We start from the raw sequence: 19,575 nt of genomic DNA on the forward strand, positions 1-19,575 counted from the left end.
GCTTGGCAGTATCATCCCCCCACTGCTGCAGCAGGCATTTCCTCACTGCAGCCTTCGCGGGGGGACTGCAGCTTTCCTGCAGAGATGTCCTCACACAGCAGCAGGACTTTCTCTTTTTAGAGTTGTTCTTTTCATTTCCATGCTGGCCTTCTGTGCTCGATTCTGTGGATAAGGCCCAGGAGTTCTCATGACCTGGTGGTGGTAGGGTTGTGTTTCCATGTGCGTGTGTCCTGGAAGTACAGGCAGCACCAGACACTGGGCACCCTTATGTCAGACCTGGCCTGCAGAACAACATTTCCATAATAAAAGGGGATCTCCCCTGTGATGTGCCTGAAGTCTGTCCTTTCTTCAGAAGATGGAGTCAAAAATACGCCCCAGGGGTTGCACCACTAAGGGGCTGGTGTTCTGCTTGTGAAATCCATGGATTCTAGGGGACAAGCTCAGAGTCCCTGGGTGATCTGTTAGGGACTGAGGGCTGCACTCAGAGCTCATTTCTCAGTGACCAGTGCCAGTGGGGAGGGGGAATGGTCTCTGAAATGTCTGCCTGGGGCTGTCCCATGGGTGACAGTGCTGATGAGAGATGCCCATCCTTCTGGAGGGGAATCTGAACCCCACGAGAGCCCAGGGGATCTCCAGGGACAGCGTGTGCCTCGGGGTGGGCAGTGAGTGGAGCCTTACAAAATGAGGGATGGTCCACAGTGGAGTAAGCAGAAGGTAGAGCACTAAATCCAGGTATACATGGAGAAACGAGGGCTCTGCAATCCCTAGAGAGGTGGTGGGGACCCAGGAGGCCCAGGGAAGGGGCACTGGAGGGTGATTCCTGCACCCTCAGTGAAACACCACAGGCTGGAGCTGGTGCCCACCCAAACACATCTCCTGCCACTGCAAGTGCCCTGGGGTCACTCTGAGCACCATCCATGAGCGCAGACAGGTGCCAGCAGTATCAGTGGTGGTGATCCCTGTCCAGCTGGGTCTGCTTCCTGCCCCAACCAGCATGGCCTGTGGCCCCACAGCAGGGCTGCTCTGTATGGGAAGTGGAGCCAGGAGCCAAGGGTGCTGGTGAGGCAGACAGGGCAGGGACCCACTGACGAGAGGTGTCATCTTGCAGAGCCTGGACGCGGAGCAGAGCAGGACTGGGGAGGGTACCCGAGGTCAGCCACAGTCCAGTGATGGCCAGATGGGACTGCAGGGCTCCAACCAGCCCTGCTTTGCGTGGGAGGTTGGACTGGAGACCTCCGGAGGTCCCTTCCCACCAAAACTCCTCTGTGATTCCATGAATTCTCAGCCTCCGCTCTGGCTTGGTGGCATGGTGGACAAGAGCACCTGGGGCAGAGCAGAATGAGCCCAGCTGGGAGAGCCTCGGGGGAAGATCCAAAGGTCCCTGGCTCAGCCCTGGGCTTTGGAAAACTCCCTCACACACCCCGAGAGGCTCCATCTGCCTCTTCCACCCTCCCTGTGCTCCCCTTCAGTCGGCGAAAGTGGAGTCCAGCATCGCCTGGGGACTCTTCCATGAGGAGGAGAGGGAGGGCCTTCACCAGCCCCACACTGACTTTTCCACCCCCAACCCTTGCTATTGTTTGTGCCTAGGTTTGCCCACTTGCCTTCACCATGGTCATGGCTGCACTGAAGCCCATGAAAATCCCAGTGCTCCTATCCTTGAATGGGCATCCACCCTGAACCTGGAGCCTGGCTGGCTATAGAGGCATCACCCATCCAGTGTCCCGGCCATGCAGCCAAGGGCAGGGGTCTTTCCTCTAATTTCCCTGCTCCTCCCATGTTCCTGGCACTGCTGTTGCTGTGCCCATGTCAAACACTCCTGCCGGCAGACTTCCCTGGGCCTGAGGCAGCTCCAGCTCCCTCCAGGGCATCTCTGGAGCCTTTCAGGAATGGGCTGAGGTGGGGCTGGCACCAGAGATCTCTGACATGAAAAGGGCTGGGTTATTATTAAATGACTATTAAATGATCCCCCAGAGTCTGGGGGACCTGAGCACCTGGCCCCTGCCCAGCCCAGCCTGTGCCCCACTCGGGGGTCAGCAGACATCCTGCTCCGGGATCTGCCAGGCTCTGGTGCAGAAGAGAGGCCCTGCAAGGCTGGTCTTTTCCCTTCTGTTGGGATACGGAGACCTGCAGGAGGATGGAGCTGGCCATGGACCACCCCACAGCTGGGTGAGCAGCCAGAAAGGGGTGATGTGAGGGGCTGCTCTGGGACGATGGCCCTGCAGCAGCTTCCCCAGTGTGTCCGTGCAATGCTCTCCTCTCCTGCACCTGCCATGTCCTGCTGCCTTTCCCAGCAGACCTGCATTTGCCCTGCAAGTACACGGCTGTGTGCTCCCACAGTGCTGTTCACACACAGGAGCTGCCTGCTGGCTTTTTCCTCTCCTGGACCCTTTCCAGCCCAGCCCAGCGCAGCCCAGACCCTCCCCACCTCTCCCCACCTCCCCTGCCCTCTCCCCAGCCCACCCAGCACAGCAGACCAGGCTGCGGTGGCCCCACAGCAGTGCCCGCCACAGGGGGCTGCAGAGCTCTGGGCACTCACCCCACAGCCCCAGCCCCTCTGCAGGGCACAGCAGCTGCTGGGGGGCAGAGAGGGGTGTCAGCCTCCCCATCAGCCCCCGGGCTGGGGGCCAGCAATGGCCCAAGGAAATGGAGGCCAGGCACTCCAGGTCTCCACTGCTCTCATGACCAGAGATCCTTAACCCTGGCTGCCTGCAGCCCCTCCGGCACCTCCTGCGGCCCCAGGGATTGAGCAGCCTGCCCACTCCAGGCACATGCTGGCCCTGGAGATCCTCTGTGATCCCTGGGTGGCTTCATATCCCCTTCCAGCAGGAATGGCATCTGTCACCAGCCCTGTAATATGTGGGACAGTCCCCGGCAGATACCTCTTGACCACTCACCCCCTCCAGGGGCACTGGGCACCCGCAAGGGACAGCTGAATCCAGCCCTCCTTCCCTAACACATCACTCTACGAGCTGATGCCCCTTAGCCCATGCAAAACCCAGGCACAGCAACAGGGCCTTTTTGGGTGCAATTCCCTGAGCGCATTCTTGGCACCAGATGGGAAGAAGAGCCCAGCCTTCAGGCAGAGTACTGAGAAAATCCCCTTTTATTACGGAGATCCTACATGAGTGGTCAGCTCTGACACAGTGAGGGGCAGATTTACAGAAGGCCTCTCAGTCAGACAGATGGGGTTTGTGTCTCTGGAGAAGTGGGATGCATTCAAACATTTGTGCACAAACATGAGTATCACAGATAGAATGTGCAAAACAAAAGAGCTGCCAGAGATAAACTGGAAATGACTTGTGAAGAGAGGTGGGCAGCTTATTGCTGCAGAACTAGTACCAGTTGAATCAGTTTCCTCAGTGCCTCCTTGAGCTCCTTGTTCCTCATGCTGTAGATGAGGGGGTTCACTGCTGGAGGCATCACCGCGTACAGAACAGCCACCACCAGATCCAGAGCTGGGGAGGAGAGGGAGGGGGGCTTCAGGTAGGCAAACAGGGCAGTGCTGAGAAACAGGGAGACCACAGCCAGGTGCGGGAGGCACATGGAAAAGGCTTTGTGCCGGCCCTGCTCAGAGGGGATCCTCAGCACAGCAGTGAAGATCTGCATGTAGGACACCACAATGAAAACAAAACACCCAAAGAATAAGCAGGCATTAACCACAAGAAGGCCAAGTTCCCTGAGGTAGGAGTCTGAGCAGGAGAGCTTGAGGATTTGGGGCACTTCACAGAAGAACTGCTCCACAACATTGCCTTGGCAGAGTGGTATTGAAAATGTATTAGCAGTGTGCAGGAGAGCATAGAGAAAACCACTGGCCCAGGCAGCTGCTGCCATTCTGACACAAGCTCTGCTGCCCATGAGGGTCCCACAGTGCAGGGGTTTGCAGATGGCAATGTAGCGGTCATAGGCCATGACAGTGAGGAGATAAAACTCTCCTCCAAAGAAGAAGAAAAACAGGAAGAGCTGGGCAGCACATCCTGAGTAGGAAGTGGCCCTGATGTTCCACAGGGAATTGGCCATGGATTTGGGGACCATGGCGGAGATAGAGCCGAGGTCGAGGAGGGAGAGGTTGAGGAGGAAGAAGTACATGGGGGTGTGGAGGCGGTGGTTGCAGGCTATAGCTGTGATGATGAGGCTGTTGGCCCTGGCGTCTCTGAGGGACCTGCCTGGGCCTGGCAGCCCTCACAGGGGACCTGTGGGAGACAGGAGCCCCTCAGAGCTGCAGAGGGAGGCTGGGTAGAGGGGACCAGGGCACCTGCAATGGCACCACATGTCCATGACCCTGTGACTGCATCCCAGCCCAGTTCTGAAAATCACTTTCCTTTTCAAGCAAAAAGATAATGCATAATTACCCCAGAAGACTAGTATACCGAAACAGAACAAATCAAGAAAGACATAAGAGCACACACACAAAAAAAACAAGAAAGAAAAGCTGGAAAGTATAAAAACATGATTCTTTGCTTTAAAAATCTTTTTTTCAATTGCTTTCTTGTTTCATTTTTTAATGTCATTTTCTAAACAGTTCTGCTATAATCAGGCCCGCACTGTTAAACAAGATATTTTTGTGTCTCACATAGTGCTGGTACTCAGAAAACCACCCCTGCCCATCGCTGTCCGTGCCACTCCTCACTCTTTGCACAGAGCACATCTCACTGTGAGGCTTCGGGCTCTCTCGACTGATGAGGAAAGCAGGGCGACCAGCTTTGTCTATTTTTGGATGGCCAAATTGGCACAAATCTCAACATACCAGTCTTAAAGTGCTGCTTGAAAGGAGGCCCTAAAACATCTAGCCACATGCCCTTGACATTCCCTGCAGGAAGTCAGTGAAGTGTGACTTCATTTTAGGGGACAACAGGGAGGAGGCTGATCTCACCCCATGCCAGACCCCACCAGTGAAAATGTCTTTGTCTAAGTCAGCTGTCGGGACTTCCCTCTCTAGTCAATGGAGGGAAATAGGTTTCTCAACTGAGGTGTTTGGAGATACTTTTCCTAATGACAAGCTAAGGTCCCGTAGGAGCCGCCCCCAAAATCTCCAGCGCAACGTGGGAACACAGCAGCTATCCCAGGGCATCTCAGGCAGCAGCAGCCTCTCGGTGTGGTCAAATGAATCAAGCCCCAAAAGGAGAATCTAGTCACAAGCTGAAATCTTCTCCAAAAATAACTCAATGTGATAACTGACAAAAAAAATCCTCTTTCCAAAACTTCACACATTTTTACCATTGCTGAATATTTTCTTTTTCTTTCCTCTTAATGGGCAGCATCATGTTCAGGCACTCCAGTAACCATGGCTATGAAGCATGGCAGGGACCAGGGTCCCAGATAAAGCTCTCAGGATGCTGTGTGTTCAGGACACATTTGCTCTTTTCTGGTGTATCGTCTCTACCTTAAGCACCACAGACCGAGAAACCTTGCTGAGGACTTTTCAAAACAAAGAGCCTGCTTTGGTGCCTCAAGGAGGAAGGCTGTATCCTCTCCCGATATGGTCCTACATCCTGCTTCTGCAAAAAGCGCAGCCCACAGCAGAAACCAGTTTTGAGGCTCACCAAAGCATCTCAGCCTGTGGCCACACTATGTGCTGTTTCATTCCACATGACTTTGATCCTGTCTTTAAAAACTGCCAACCTCCAAACCAACCCCCAAACCCCAGTTTCCCGCACATGTCTGCCCAGTGCAGAGACCTGACAGTGCAGGGGTGCAGAAGTGACCTCTCCAAGGCCCCCTTTTAGATCTGTCACAACCTTTGGCACTGTCTGGAGATGTTCCTGAAGAATTAATCAGCAAGTTTTTGGCAAATACCTGGGGTGAAGGGAGGTGAGGTGAGGGGAAATCTGTCTGCTCTCTCCCTGGCTCTGCCATCTCCACGGCAGTGACCTCCTGAGCCCCCTGATGACAGGAGCTGAGGTCACAGTGGGATGTGCTGCATCACAGGGAGGTCTGCCCAGTGCCGCAGCAGTGTCCTCACTTCCCTGCGAGGCCCAGGAGCTGCTGAGCACTGCTCACACGCTGCCCGTCAGAGCTGCTCCATGTCACGGAGCCGGGATAACAGGAAGCAGGGGCATGCTGGGGCCCCTCAATGGCCGGCAGAGGAGCAGCGAGAGGAGTTTTGGGTGATGAGATGGGAAGAGCATGCTTTTTCCTTTCTCTCTGGATGGACAGAAGAGCTGAGGGCAAGGGGGCAAGTGAGATGGAGAACTGCTGGACCAAGACTGTCAGCCCAGACCACAGTTCCTTGTTCTCAGTACTCCTGCAGTTCTCCAAAGGTAAGGGCTTGGGGAGCTCCTTCCTGAGGTGTTGCATAGAGACTGTTAACTGCAAAAACAGCTGTGGGTCCCGGGCTGTGGGAGTGGCTGGAAGGTGTGGGGGGGCTGCCACAGGAGCCCTGCCTGAGGGTCTGGCCTGGCTCGGGGGACAGTGTGGCAGCCAGGACTCCTGGTAGCCCCAAGGCTCCTGTGGGGCCAGCTCCATCTGCCTGTGGAGGCTGTGGGGCAATCCATGGCCAGGCTTCCCTGGGAGTGGGTCCCCCTTTGGCATCTGGCTCTGCCAGGAAAGGAGTCCTGTGTCCTGGAGCTGGGGTGTCCGGCAGCTCCCGTGGGGCTCTCAAGACCATGCTGGAAATGCCCAAATGGGAAATCAAACCTTCACCTTGTAATAACCCCAAGGGGTCTACTTGTTTGGGAGAACCTCTCTTCTTTCCCCCAGATCCTTTTATGCTGCCAACTTGGCACAGCATGTTTGGGGCTCAGAGATGTTGTCCTCCAAAGGCCACAGCCACTAGCCTCCTGCAAACTGGGGTCAGACCTCTGCACCCAAAAGACAGCCTGTTTGGGGGAGCAGCTTGGGAAGAGGTGGGGGTGCCATCGCCACCCCACAAGTCCCTGCTGACCCCAAGCCTGTTTCTCTGAGCCGTGGGGGGCAGTGCTGGGGGGAGCCCAGCAGGGCCATCTCCCCCGCCCCCTCCCAGCCCCACACCTCTGCTGCCCAGCACCGGCAGGCCCAGAGCTGCTCTGGCCCTGGCTGCCCTGAGGCCCCGGGGCTCCTCAGGGGGTGCCGCAGGCAGGGGGCCGGGGCCCCAGGGGCCAGAAGGCTCTGCCCTGCCCTGCCCTGCTGTGCCCGGGGGCAGCAGGATGCTGCCCATGGGCTCTGGCACCCTGGCCATGCCCAGGAGGACCACTTCTACCAGAGCAGCTGATAGGTCAGTATTTGATGCATGGTGGCGGAAGTCATAGTAAGGCAGCTGCTGTCTCAGAGGGTTAGAGGCCACTGACAGGCATATGGTTGTGAAGACGGCTGTGAGGTCATCTCTTCTGAGTACCCTATAGGCCAGCAGCAGGCCCCTGGCTGAAAAGTTGCATGTGAGGTCACTGCACACAGAGCAGCTGGCAGGCCAGCAGCTGGCACCTGGCTGGGAACTGACTTTGAGATCACACCTGTCCCAGCAGCATATAGGCCTGCAGCATGGGTTGGATATTGATGGTGAAATCTCTGGTTTCTAGTGTCTGTGTGCTATAGAAAATCCACCTCATCAAAACTGCAGCGAGCTTGTGAGACATTTCTCCAAGATCTGAGCCATATCTCTGTCCTTTCATGCCTCGAGGTAGGAAGTGACCAGGCGCAGGGCTGTGACTGGCTATTCGGAGGAAGTACTTGTTGCAAGCCCTTGGAGGACTACAAGCAAACGGAAGGGCTGGAGAGGTGGCCTTTGTGCGTTTTGGGGCCTTTGCGGGTCCCCTAGCTGCTGCCATGTCTGGTTGTGTGCTCTTTGTGTCCCTGATGAGAAGGTGTGTGTTGGCTGGCAACCCTCTATGAGGCGAGGGGCAGGTGGTGCGGTGTGTCACAGTGGTGGGGTGCCCTGTGGTGGGAACGAGTGGTGGCCCCAGTTTCTTGGTGCTGCTCTGCACGGGAGGAAGTGTCTGGAGAGAGCAGTGCTGTGCGTGGGGAGTGCCGCCAGGCTGGGGAGCTGGGGAGCCCTTGGAGGTGAGGAGGTGACTTGGCTCGCAGGGCCCAGGCTGCCCTGGTGGCCAGAGCCAGGGATGCTGGCAGCCTGCTGCCTTCTGTGCACTGAGGTTCAGGCCTTGAGTTTCCTCAGCTCTTGCCAGGATCTCCAGCCACATATGCCACATAGACTGTGAAATACATAGAAATATGGAGTGTAGAGTATTTGCAGTATAAGAGCTCGTCTTTCAGAAAGAGTTCCTTATTGGAGGTTTTGAATTTTGGCACTTTTGAGATCTGTCCAACCAAAAGTTTTATTAGGCTAGAGGCGTGGTAGTTGCCTCTCTCTCTTACTAGCGAAGGCTAACTGGAGATCTTACCCATCTACATAAATGGTGCAGACACTCTTTTCTTCTTGTAATGGAAGGTTAGGCTCACTGGCCACCATAACAGGGTCCCACCCTAGGTTCCTGCTGAAAAGTTCGGAGCCAAATCAAAGCAAATTAAATAAATAAATTTTAATGATGTGTGTGCAGTAATTACAGCTCGAGCTGGGTGCCTCCAAAGAGGGACCCCAACAAAGAAATCCCTGGGCAATTATAACTTTTCAAGCTAAGCTCTCCACCCCTCACACGGTAGTTCAGACCAATAGTATTATTGAGGTCTGGGGTCTCCTGCTCCTTATTGGGTCTCATCGTTGTCCCTAGGCAGGCTGTTTTTCTCCCTTATCTTTTCTGTTGCGGTTTCTGCTGACGGATGTACCTTCATTCCTTGTTGGGTCACGCTGTTTTCTCTCAAGGTCCTGACAAGGAGGTGGTAATTCCAGACCACAACAATTAACACTGTTTCAGCAGTGAGAGGAGACTTTGTCTCTCAAGGTCCTGACGCCCTGCACAGCCCTTATTTCAAAGTCTTGACATTCTGCCTTTTGGAGTGTGAGACACAGGAGCACAGACTGCTTGGAACTCCCTTATCTTTCCAGCTTGAATCAGCTCTGGGGCCTCTTTTACTGAACTAGGTGAAAGTTCCTTATGTTATCTGAATGCGGTCTAAGGCTTCAGCAAATTTAACTCCTCATGTTAAGCAAGTTTTATAGAAGTTGTGCTAAGCGGCTCCCTCTAGACAGTTTCAGTTCAATAACTTCCTTAACAGGAGGGATGGTGTCAGGAAAGCCAAAGCTCAAAGTTGAGACTTGCAAGGGATGTCAAGGACCCCTTGACACTAGTGAAGGGCTGAAGAAGGAAAGAGTTGATCCATTGCTGAATGGAGTGGGTGACTTAGTGACAGTGAGCACACAGAAGGCTGAGGAACTCTTCTGTGATTCCTGAAAAGGCTTGAGGAGGAGAAGAACTGCCAGAGGTGCATGAGGACTGAGTCAGAGATTACTTGTGAGAACTCAGCCTCTGAAAGCCATGCGACCCGACAAGCTGCATCGAAGCGTACTGACGGAAGCCACCAACCTCCTTGCAAGGACACTCTCTGTCATTTTTGAGAGATGAGGGCAGGCATACCCAGGGAGTAGAGAAAAGCACCATCTGAAGCCATCTTCAGAATGGGCCATTCTTTTAATTACTCTTTTAATAATCCAAAGAACAACAGGCTGGTCAAACTTACTTCAGTGCCTCAGTAAATCATGGAGTGAGTGCTCTTGAAACACATTTATGATCACACGGAAAAGAATGTGACTGGTAATAGTCAGCATGGGTTTCCCCCAAGTTTAACTCTTGCCTCACCAACTTTGTTACCTTCTAGGGTAAAATAAACAGATTAGTGGAAGAGGGAAGAGCAGTGGATGTCACTCACCTTGTCTTTAACAAGGCTTTCCACATGATCTCAAGCCTCTCAAGTCAGGATGTAATGGTCTAGATGGGTGGACAAACAGAAGAATAACACTGGTTGGGTGTCTGGGCCCATATTATGGGTCGTACTCTACCTGGGGACCCTTAACAAGTGTAGTCCTTCAGGGGTCTATCCTGGGATCTTTCCTGTTTTACATCTTTATCACTCACCTGGAGGACATCTGCAGAGGAGAACAAACTGCGTAGGTAGCAGCCAATATGCTCAAAGACAGGGCAGTCATCAAGAGAGACCTCAAAAATCTCAACAGGTAGCATGAAAATGCATGAAATTCAATAGATGAATGCCTGCCTCTGGGAACTAAAAAACCTGTTGCAACAACAAAGGCTGGGGACAGATTACAGGATGTAGCAATGGCCAGCTGCTCCCAAAGGCATGACATGCTGGGAGCCAAGTGTGACAGGGCAGGGGCTCCAGCAGCCTGGGCCCAGCCCCACCATACCCAGGCAAGGTGAGCAGGGAAGACCTGGAAATGGTAGCCAGGTTCAACCAAGACTCCAGATCATCAGGCAAGTTCTTGGTGATAAGGCAGGTCTGAAGGCAAGCTGGGAACACAAGTCAGCAAATCAAAATCGGGTCCAGTGAGAGTAACCAGGGTCAGACAAAGGCCCATAATTGCAGGGCAAGATGAGGCATGTCCAAGGTCAAGCTGGAAAGTCACACCATGAGTCAGAGTCCGGATCAACAGGGCCCATGGCCAAGAACAGGCACACCTATAACACAGCTGCAGAGAAGCATACCTGCAATGTAGCTCAAGATGGGACTGAAGACTCAGACCTGAGCTTAAATGGGTTCCTGGGCCTTTGAGAGGTGGTGCATGTGGAAGCCCCTGGTGAGTCTGTTAGGGGGCTGTGAAGGCCTGTTATTGGCCCCAAAGCCCTGTCGAAAGCCTGGCCAGGAGCAGCTCTGTGGAAAAGGGCCTGGGGATCCTGCTGCACAGCCAAGTGAATGTGAGCCAGCAATGTGCCCTGGCAGTGAGAAAGGCCAATAGCCTCCTGGGCTGTGTGCACAGGAGCATGGCCAGCAGATCAAGGAGAGCGAGCACCCCCCAGTGCTCCTTAGACCACATCTAGAGTGCCACGTCCAGTGTTGGGTCCCAAATAAAGACAACAACATACTGGGGCCAATTCAGTACAAGGCCATCAGGATGCTCAGGAAGCTGCCGCACAAACTTCTGTGTCTATGAAGCCAGCCACTCCTGCCTTCCAGCCAGGGTAGAGGCCAAGGAGGCTCCAACAGGACTGAGTGGAATCCTGCCCTGTGGCACCCATCGGTGCGACAACAGGAGCAAAGGAGATCTCTGAGAACCTCTGAGATAAGAGAGAGGGACAGAAACCAGGAGGAAATATCAGTAGCTCTGCTCCCTTCAGTCCCTCACACACCAGGCCCCTGTGTCTCAGGGAGAGGTTTGGGGGCCCTCTCCCTTCAGGGGAAGGAGCCTGGCACCCAAGGGGGATTCACCCATTCCCCCAGGGAAGTCTCCATGGCTGGGAGAAATACCAGGGGCTCGGCCTTTTCCTCCCCACACACCATTGTGGGAGGCTGGAGGGACCAGCTCAGGCCATCAGGGCTCTCTAAACCTGAGTGAGTCAGTGAACAGACAGTTGCCTGCAGGGAGGTGAGGGGAATCCCATTCATGGGATCTCTCCTGGCTCTGTGTCATGACTTAGGAGGAGGCCTGATGATTGTGCTGCCTCAGTTTCCTGAGCATGTCCCAGAGTTTGAGTGACCAGCATTATGGGGAAAGCTGTATGTCAGAAGTGTTTGCAAAGTTTCCAGCAGTTCAGAGGTTTCAGTCTCCTTTGAGGGCCAGTTATGCCTTGCTTGCTCCCTGTAGTCACTGGGGAGAGATGATCTGCAGCAGGAACCTTCAGAGACTCATTAGTGCTATAAACCCCAGGACAATCTGGAGGGCCGGGGCATTCAGCTCCTGCTGGAGACTCTCTATAGGAGCTGCTGAAGGAGGACAGAAAGCGCAGGGCAGTGCCTGATCCTCAGATCAGGGTTTGCAGAGAGCTCAGGGAAGACAAGGACACGTTGGAGAAGAGGCAGAGGATCAGATCCCTCACCTTGATCATCACTTCCTGGCACCATCAGCGCTGAGGTCATCACCTCATCCTGAGGACTGCAGGTTTGTGTTGTGCCTTCTGAGTCAGGGCTGTTCCTTCTTAGCTGATGAGGCTTTGCATGGTGGTATCTATGAGTGAGAAAGGTGACGGGCATATCCCTTCCCGGGTGTCTTCTACTCCAGCTCCCTCTTCCCTCCACACATTTCTTCTGATGCCCTTGTTAGCTGAGCAGAGTCCTGGGGAGCTTGCTAGTGGGTGTGGAGTTAGAGTTGTGCCTTTGCTGGCCCTGAGCCTGCCCAGAGTCCTGACAAGGGGCACCCCCACCTCACTTGGGAGGTAGGATCCGGGTAGAGGACTGTGCTTCTCAGGCAGGGACCTTCCCTGGCTGTGCACACAGCCATGTCCTGGGCATTCACCACAAACAGGAGGGTAACGATGCTCCTTCCCAATCTCACCCACCGCTCACCATGGAAGCACCCACCCCTTCTCCTAGCAAGGCTGTTCAGGGAGCCCCATGAGCACAGCTGGCAGTGCTGAGGTCCAGCTGCTGGACTGTGCCATGAGGCAGCTGGCATGATGTGCTCGCATAAAGGGATTTTCTTGCCTGGTTGGGATTGGGCTTGCTATTTGGAATAACTTTGGGTGTAGGAGAGACACTGTCATGGTCTGAGTGAATGCTTTCTCTCCTATACCTCCACCCCAAGAGGGAAATGAGCACCTCTGTGGGGCAGCTTACCTCTGTGGTTCTCCTAGGAGGCCCTTCTCTGTAGATGCATGGTTTAACTCTCTCTAGTTCCCTCCTTTCACTAGTCATGGAGGTCAGTAAGAGAATACAAATGCAGTCAGAGAAGTGTCAGAGTCATGTTGTCTCTGACAGAAACTGTCTTCATGATTATTCTACACAAGAAACAAATAAATAAACAAAGGCTCTTTCTCATAGGTGTCCTTGCTGGCAAAGAGGAGTGAGGAAGCTGAGGTGCTACAGGGAGAAAGGGGAATGGGAGAATTGCACATCGTCAATGGAGTTTGTCCTGCTGGGAATGGGGAATTTGCCCTCGCTCCAGACACCACTCTTCGTCCTCTTGTTTATGATCTACTTGGTAACGATGATTGGGAACATCCTCATTGTTGCGTTGGTGGTGGCAGACTGGCACCTGCACACCCCCATGTACTTTTTCCTCAGCAATCTCTCCTCGTTGGAGATCTGCTACAGCTCCACGATCCTGCCCCAGCTGCTGGCCAGCTTCCTGACTGGGGACAGGACCATCTCTGCTCAGGGCTGTATTGTACAATTCTATTTTTTTGCCTCTTTTGTGGTTACCGAGTCTTATCTGCTGGCAGTTATGTCCTACGATCGGTACTTGGCCATATGCCAGCCCCTGCTCTATGCAAGCATCATGACCTGGAAGGTCTCTCTACAGCTGGCAGCAGCGTCTTGGCTAGTGGGATTGCTAATCTCCACAGTAGTCATTTCTTTCATATCTGAGTTGAAGTTCTGTGGCCCCAATGCAATTAACCACTTCTTCTGTGATTTTAAACCATTGCTGGAGCTTGCCTGCAGTGACACCCGGGTGGTTACAATAGTAACTTTCTTCCTATCTTTCCTGGATTTAGTCTTCCCTTTCCTGTTCACAGTGGCCTCCTACATGTGCATCATAGCTGCCATCCTGAGGATCCCGTCCAGCGTGGGCAGGCAGAAGGCCTTCTCCACCTGCTCCTCCCACCTCACTGTTGTCAATGTTTTCTATGGCACCCTCATCATTGTCTACATGCTGCCCAGAACCCCCCAGCTGAGGCAGCTCAACAAAGTGTTCTCCTTTTCCTACACCGTCCTCACACCCCTGGTCAATCCCCTCATCTACAGCCTGCGGAACAGGGAGGTCAGGGAGGCCCTGAGAAATGCACTCAGGAAAGCTCTGGCCTGCACCTAGAGCTCATAGCCATTGTGCGCTACTGCATGCAAAACACTGCTGGTTCTGTAAGGTAGTCAAATCAGCACAGGTAATAGTATGCTGCATAGTAGCTATCCCTTCAGAAGAACATGGCACTGAGAATTGTTTTCAGAAAGCAGAAGGGAAGAGAGTACAGATTTCCTTCAGCAATTAAAGGCATGGGTTAGAAGGGAGTGGAAATAATGTCCCTTTCTTGGTGCTTCCTTTCCAGACAAAAAAGTCGTGTTGCCGTATGTGGGAAATGTTGCAATGGTGTCATTTTCTTTTCCTGTGGTGACAGGGGATTCATCTGGGGTGGAATCTGAGAGAACAGGGAGGGAGAGCGGGAGTGGCAGTACTTTCCTGACTGGGGGTTCCTCAGGTGGGAGCCATCTCCCTCTGCTGTGAACATTTCCAGGGTAGAGGTCATTGCCTCAGCCCACAGCCCTTGTTACTCTTCTGTCCAGTGGAAATGCAGATACTGCTAGAGCTGCCCAAGCACATGCTGGTGTCTCCTGTCACTTGTGATGGCCTTGAGTCTCCCAGATATCTGAGGTTCCTGGCAGACAGTGCGGGGAAATAGTGAAGGGACTTGTTGGGACTGGGGCTGTAAATGGATGCTGTAGGCACACCTCAGGGCATCTGAAAGGGTCCTCAATACCATGCATTGGCAAGAGCACTCGTGCCTGCAGGCAGGGACTCCAGTGCCAGCCTGTCTGTGATTCAGCCCTTCCTGAGTGCAATTCAAAATTGATTGATACTGATTTTTATATATATGTGTGTGTGTGAGAGAGAGAGAGAGAGAGAGAGAGAGAAGGATATTCAAAAGCCATCTGGACAGGGTCCTGGGCAATGTGCTCCAGGTGACCCTGCTTGAGCAGGGGGCTTGGACTAGATGATCTCCAGAGGTCCCTTCCAATCTCAACCATTCTGTAGTTCTGTGATTCTGAGAGGGGAGGGGAGAGGAGAGGCAGGCAAGAGGGAGCTGCAGGGGAAGGTGTCAGGGCTGGGCTGTACGTAGTGAGGTCACTTGTGCTGCAGGATGCTGATTGGTGAGGAGCATCAGGCAGCCATGGTGAGGTGCTCAAGTGAAGGGCGAGGGGCAGCCCAGGAGGGCAGAGAGGTTGTGGGAGGGCCAAGGCAGAAGCAGGTGAAGATGGCCGAGGCTTGTCTGCCCCTCACACTGTCATCTCCTGCTGCTCGTCCACGTAGACAGCAAAGGCACTGCCCAGGGAGACTTGCAAAGCATCAAGAAGGACTACCTGGGTCTGGGGGTGATGATCAGGGGACCTGGGGGGCCCAGGTGGTTTTCTCTTTGATCCTGCTGGTGAGGGCAAAGGGCTTGAGGAGGTGGGGACAGATCCTGTGGGCCAACAACTGTTGCACAGCTGGTGTCAGCAACAGGACTTTGGTTTTTATGACCATGGGGCCCTCTTTGCTCAGAAGAGATAGGGTCAGCCTGAACAAGCAGGGCAGAAGCATCTTTGCTGACAGCCTGGCAAACCTGGTAAGGAGATGGTTCCACTGGGAACGACCAGAGGGAGAGGATGACCAACAGTCAGTAAAGCCACAGCAATAGGCACGCTGGCCAGTGTGTCCAGGGGAGAGCTCTGGGAGCCAGGACACATCCTAGGAACCCACTGCATCCACCAGCAGAAAAGACACAAAATGCAGTCCATCCTTCTCCTTGAGAGAGAAGCCAGAGGAGCCCTCTCCAGCCCCAGATGATCTGAGAGATGATCTGCTGGTGGCCAGAGGTCATGAAATTCAGCAGAAATGACCAGCTCCAGCCTTGGGTGAGACAGAAAAGCAGGTTTCCTTGTTCTGTGAGGAAACTGCTTTGAAGCAGTCCCTCAGGTCTTCACCCCTGCTAGAGCAAAGAAAAGCACGTTGGTGCCCATTGGCCTCCAGGGCAGGTGTGCCTGTGCTGCCCCGCCTCATGTGCTCACCTGGTTGCCCAATTGTGATGTCACAGTCTCTGATGTCACAGTTACTGGTGACCATGGAGGAGATGGTCAGGCTCCAACAGTCTCAGTTGTCTGCCTTCCCCCACCTTTTGAGTCAGGCTTGCCCTTTGGGGCTTCCCTGCCTGCAAGGTGTATTTGGGGGAAACCCCACCTGACCTGAGACTGAAGGAAACTGTGTCATCCAGCCTCTGGTATGGAAAGAAATCTGAAGAAACCAAAGTCCCTGTTACACAGAGATGTCCCCCGAAGGAGGGGAAAAGACCAGCCCTGCTTGGCCTCTCTTCTGCACCACAGCCTGGCAGATCCTGGAGCATGGCTGTCTGCTGACCTGCGTGTGGGGCTCAGCTGGGACTGGGCAGGGGCTGGGTGCCCGGACCTCCCACACTCTGGAGGATCATTTAAGTCATTTAATAATACCCCAGCCCTTTCCATGTCTGATGTCTGTGATGCCAGCTCCAGCTGAGCTCTGGCTTTCCTCACTCCATCCCTGAATGCACGGAAAAGGTCTTGATGCTCCCCTGGGCAACCCTTTCCCCTTCCAGCCTCTGTGCACTTCCACCCCGGCACCCTGAGCACTGGTGCTGCTGCCAGGGCAGAGGTGGAGGAACCCCCGGAGCAGCTCCTCAGGGAGCTCTCCAGGGAAACGCTATGCCCAGCCCCAGCCCCAGCCCCAGCCCCAGCCCCAGCCTGGCAGAGGGGAGCTGCCCTCTCCTGACCCACCCTGGCAGTGCCAGCCCCACCTCAGCCTGCTCCTGAAAGGCTCCAGCGCAGCCCTGGAGGGAGCTGGAGCTGCCTTGGGCCTGGAGCAGCCTGATGGCAGGAGGGTTTGACATGGGCACAGCAGCAGCAGTGCCAGGAGTAGGGGAGGAGCAGGGAAATTGGGGCAAAGACCCCTGCCCTCAGCTGCATGCCTGGGGAACTGGATGGGCGATGCCTTTGTGGCCAGCCAGGCTCCAGTTTCAGCTCGCTTGAGGGTAGGATCATTGGGATTTTCATGGGCCTCAGTGCAGCCATGACCATGGTGAAGACAAGTGGGCAGACCCAGGCCCAGGCAACTGCGAAGGTCGGGGGTGGAAAAGGCACCATGGAGCTGGTGAAGGCCCTCCCTCTCCTCCCCAGGGGGAAGAGAGTCCCCTATCTGACAGTACTCAAAGGGGACGGAGTCTCCCGTTTGCAAGTCACCCCAGGACTGTGCAGAGATGAGGAAGACCAGGAAGGCTGGTTGTAGGGATGTTCTCAAACTCCAGCAGCTGCAGCGCTGAGAGCTGGTCACATCACAAATTTCTGAATGAGCCCAAATGCAGGTCCTGAGGCACTGCACTGCCTTACAGGCTCTGCACTGGAGCCTGGGCAGCAGCCATGCAGTGTCTGGGCATGTCCTGAGAAGCCCAGGGTCAAGACTGTGGGAGATCCAGGGTGACAGGGCCATACAGCCCCCTTGGGAGAGCCAGGGTGCCTGTGGTGGGGGGATCCGGGGTGCCAGGGCAGTACAGCCGCCAAGAGAGCTGAGGTCCCAGGGAGGGCCCAGGGGTCAGGGACTGTACCCGGGGGAGAAGCGCTGCCTCGAGGTCAAGCCCAAGGATCAGCTGAGCCCCAGACGTGAGAAACGGCTTTTCCCAGGCTCAGCCAGAAGGAAAGCTGTGCAAAATTCATGCGAAATGGGACCATGGTCCCAGATAGAGCCCTCCACATGATGTGTGTTAAGGACATGTTTAGTCTTTTCTGGCATATCATCTCTAAAGCATTGCAGACCAAGAAACCTTGCTGAGGACTTTTAAAAACAAAGAGCCTGGTTTGATGCCTCAGGGACGAAGGCTGCATCCTGTCCCATACTGGCCAACCTCCTACTTCTACAACAAGAGTGACCCACAGTAGTTATCAGTTTTGAGGCTCACCAAAGCATCTCAGCTTGTGGCCACACTTTGTGCTGTTTCATCCCATGACTTTTCTCCTGTCTTCAGAAAACACCAAACCCCAAACGAACCCCCAGCCCCCAGGTTACTACACAGCTCTGCCAAGTGCAGAGATCTGTCAGTGCAGGGGTGCAGAAGTGACCTCTCCAGTGCTGCATTTAAGATATTTCATAGCCTTTGTCACTGTCTGGAGATGTTCTTGAAGGATTTATCATCAATTCTGGAACAGAACTGGGAACTGAAGGGAGGTGGCTGCTTTCCAGAACATGAGGGAAACATCTCTCTGCTCTTTCTCATTTTGTGCCATCTCCATGGCGGTGACCTACTGAGCCCCCTGATGACATGAGCTGAGGTCACAGTGGGATATGCTGCATCACAGGGAGGTCTCCCTGGTGCCACAGAAGTGTCCTCACTTCCCTGTGAGGGCTGGGTGCTGCTGGGCACTGCTTACCCACTCCCCACCACTGCCCTTCAGAGCAGCTCCATGAGAAGGGGTGGGGACAGGAGGCAGTGGGGCCATGTTGGGGCTGCTCACTGACAGGCAGACGAGCAGGGACATGTTGGAGAGGAGTTTTGGGTGACGAGATGGGAAGCGTATCCCTTTTCTCTAGCTGGACAGATGAGCCGAGGACAAGGGGGCAAATGAGATGGAGGACTGCTGCACCAAGACCATCAGCCCAGACCACAATTCCTTGTTCTCAGTGCTCCTGTGGCTCTCCACCAAGGGTGAGGGCTTTGAGAGCTCCTTCCCAAGGTGTTGCACAGACACTGTTAATTCCAAAAAAACAGCTGTGGATCCTGGGCTCTGGGGGTGGCTGGCCAGGCCTGGGGGCTGCCACAAGAGCCCTGCCTGAGGGTCCCGCCTGGCTCAAGGGGACAATGTGGCAGTCTGGACTCCTGGGTCCTGCAGCTGGGGCTGCTCTGAGCCCCAGTTCTCTCCCATCATGGCAGAGGGCAATCCAGGTCCAGGTTTCCCTGGGAGCAGGTCCCCCTTTGGGATCTGACTCTGGCAGGGAAGGGGTCCTGCAGGCTGGGGTGTCCTGCAGCTCCCATGGGGCTCTCAAGAGCCTGCTGGAAATGCCCATGTTGGAAGTGAAACCTTCACCTTCTAATAGGCCCAAGGTGTCTACTTGTTTGGGAGAACCTCTCTTCCTTCCCCCTGCATCCTTTTATGCTTGGAAGCTTGGCAGAGAATGTTTTAGGCTCAGAGATCTTGTCCTCAGGTGGACACAGCCCCTTTCCTCGTGCAAACTGGAGTCAAAATGGAGTTCACAAGCAAAAGATCAGGCCCTTTTGTGGTGCAACCCCTTGGGAGTAGTTTTGACTCCATCTTCTGAAGAAAAGCCAGACTTCAGGCATGTCACAGGGGAGATGCTCTTTTATTACAGAAATGCTATTCTGGAGGCCAGGTCTGGCATAAGGGTGACCATTTCCTGGTCCTGCCTGTACTTACAGGACACATGCGCATGGATACACAACCCTGCCATCACCAGGTTATGAGAACTCCTGGGCCATATACACACATGAGAGCACAGCAGGACAGCATGGAAAGGAGAAGAAACCTTGAAAAGAGAGAGACCTGCTGCTGTGTCGATGCATCTCCAGGAAAGCTGCAGCCCCCACACAAAGGCTGCAGTGAGGCAATGCCTGATGTGGCAGAGGGGAAGGTACTGAGGAGCAGAAGGTCTGTCCCCACAAGCTGTTGCCTGACTCTCCTCCCTTTCACTCTTGCTCTGCTTTGAGTGTTGGAGCTCTGTAGAGGAAAGGGAGCAGCCCACAGTGACACTTTAATTGCAATCAAACAAAATTAACATGATCCAGTGTCATAAGAAATAAAATACACTCCTCAACTGTATGTCAAGTCCAAGTTGCCTCCAGTGAGATCCACAGTCTACAAGGATTAACCTTC

The 19,575-nt window shown here is 54.2% G+C and overlaps 1 protein-coding gene across 1 annotated transcript in view; it reads left to right on the forward strand.

Moving 5' to 3' along the window:
• LOC135326378 (olfactory receptor 5L1-like) overlaps positions 1 to 15,616 on the forward strand; it is a 35,351-nt gene extending 19,735 nt beyond the window's left edge. Inside the window, exons 2-3 of the mRNA XM_064504261.1 lie at positions 12,814 to 13,764; positions 15,589 to 15,616. Of these exons, the coding sequence (XP_064360331.1) occupies positions 12,814 to 13,764; positions 15,589 to 15,616 (979 nt within the window). The remainder of the gene's footprint in view (positions 1 to 12,813; positions 13,765 to 15,588) is intronic.
• Positions 15,617 to 19,575: the final 3,959 nt, after the last annotated feature.

Source organism: Dromaius novaehollandiae, unplaced genomic scaffold, assembly GCF_036370855.1.
Source record: "Dromaius novaehollandiae isolate bDroNov1 unplaced genomic scaffold, bDroNov1.hap1 HAP1_SCAFFOLD_27, whole genome shotgun sequence".
Classification (NCBI taxonomy): Eukaryota; Metazoa; Chordata; class Aves; order Casuariiformes; family Dromaiidae; genus Dromaius; species Dromaius novaehollandiae.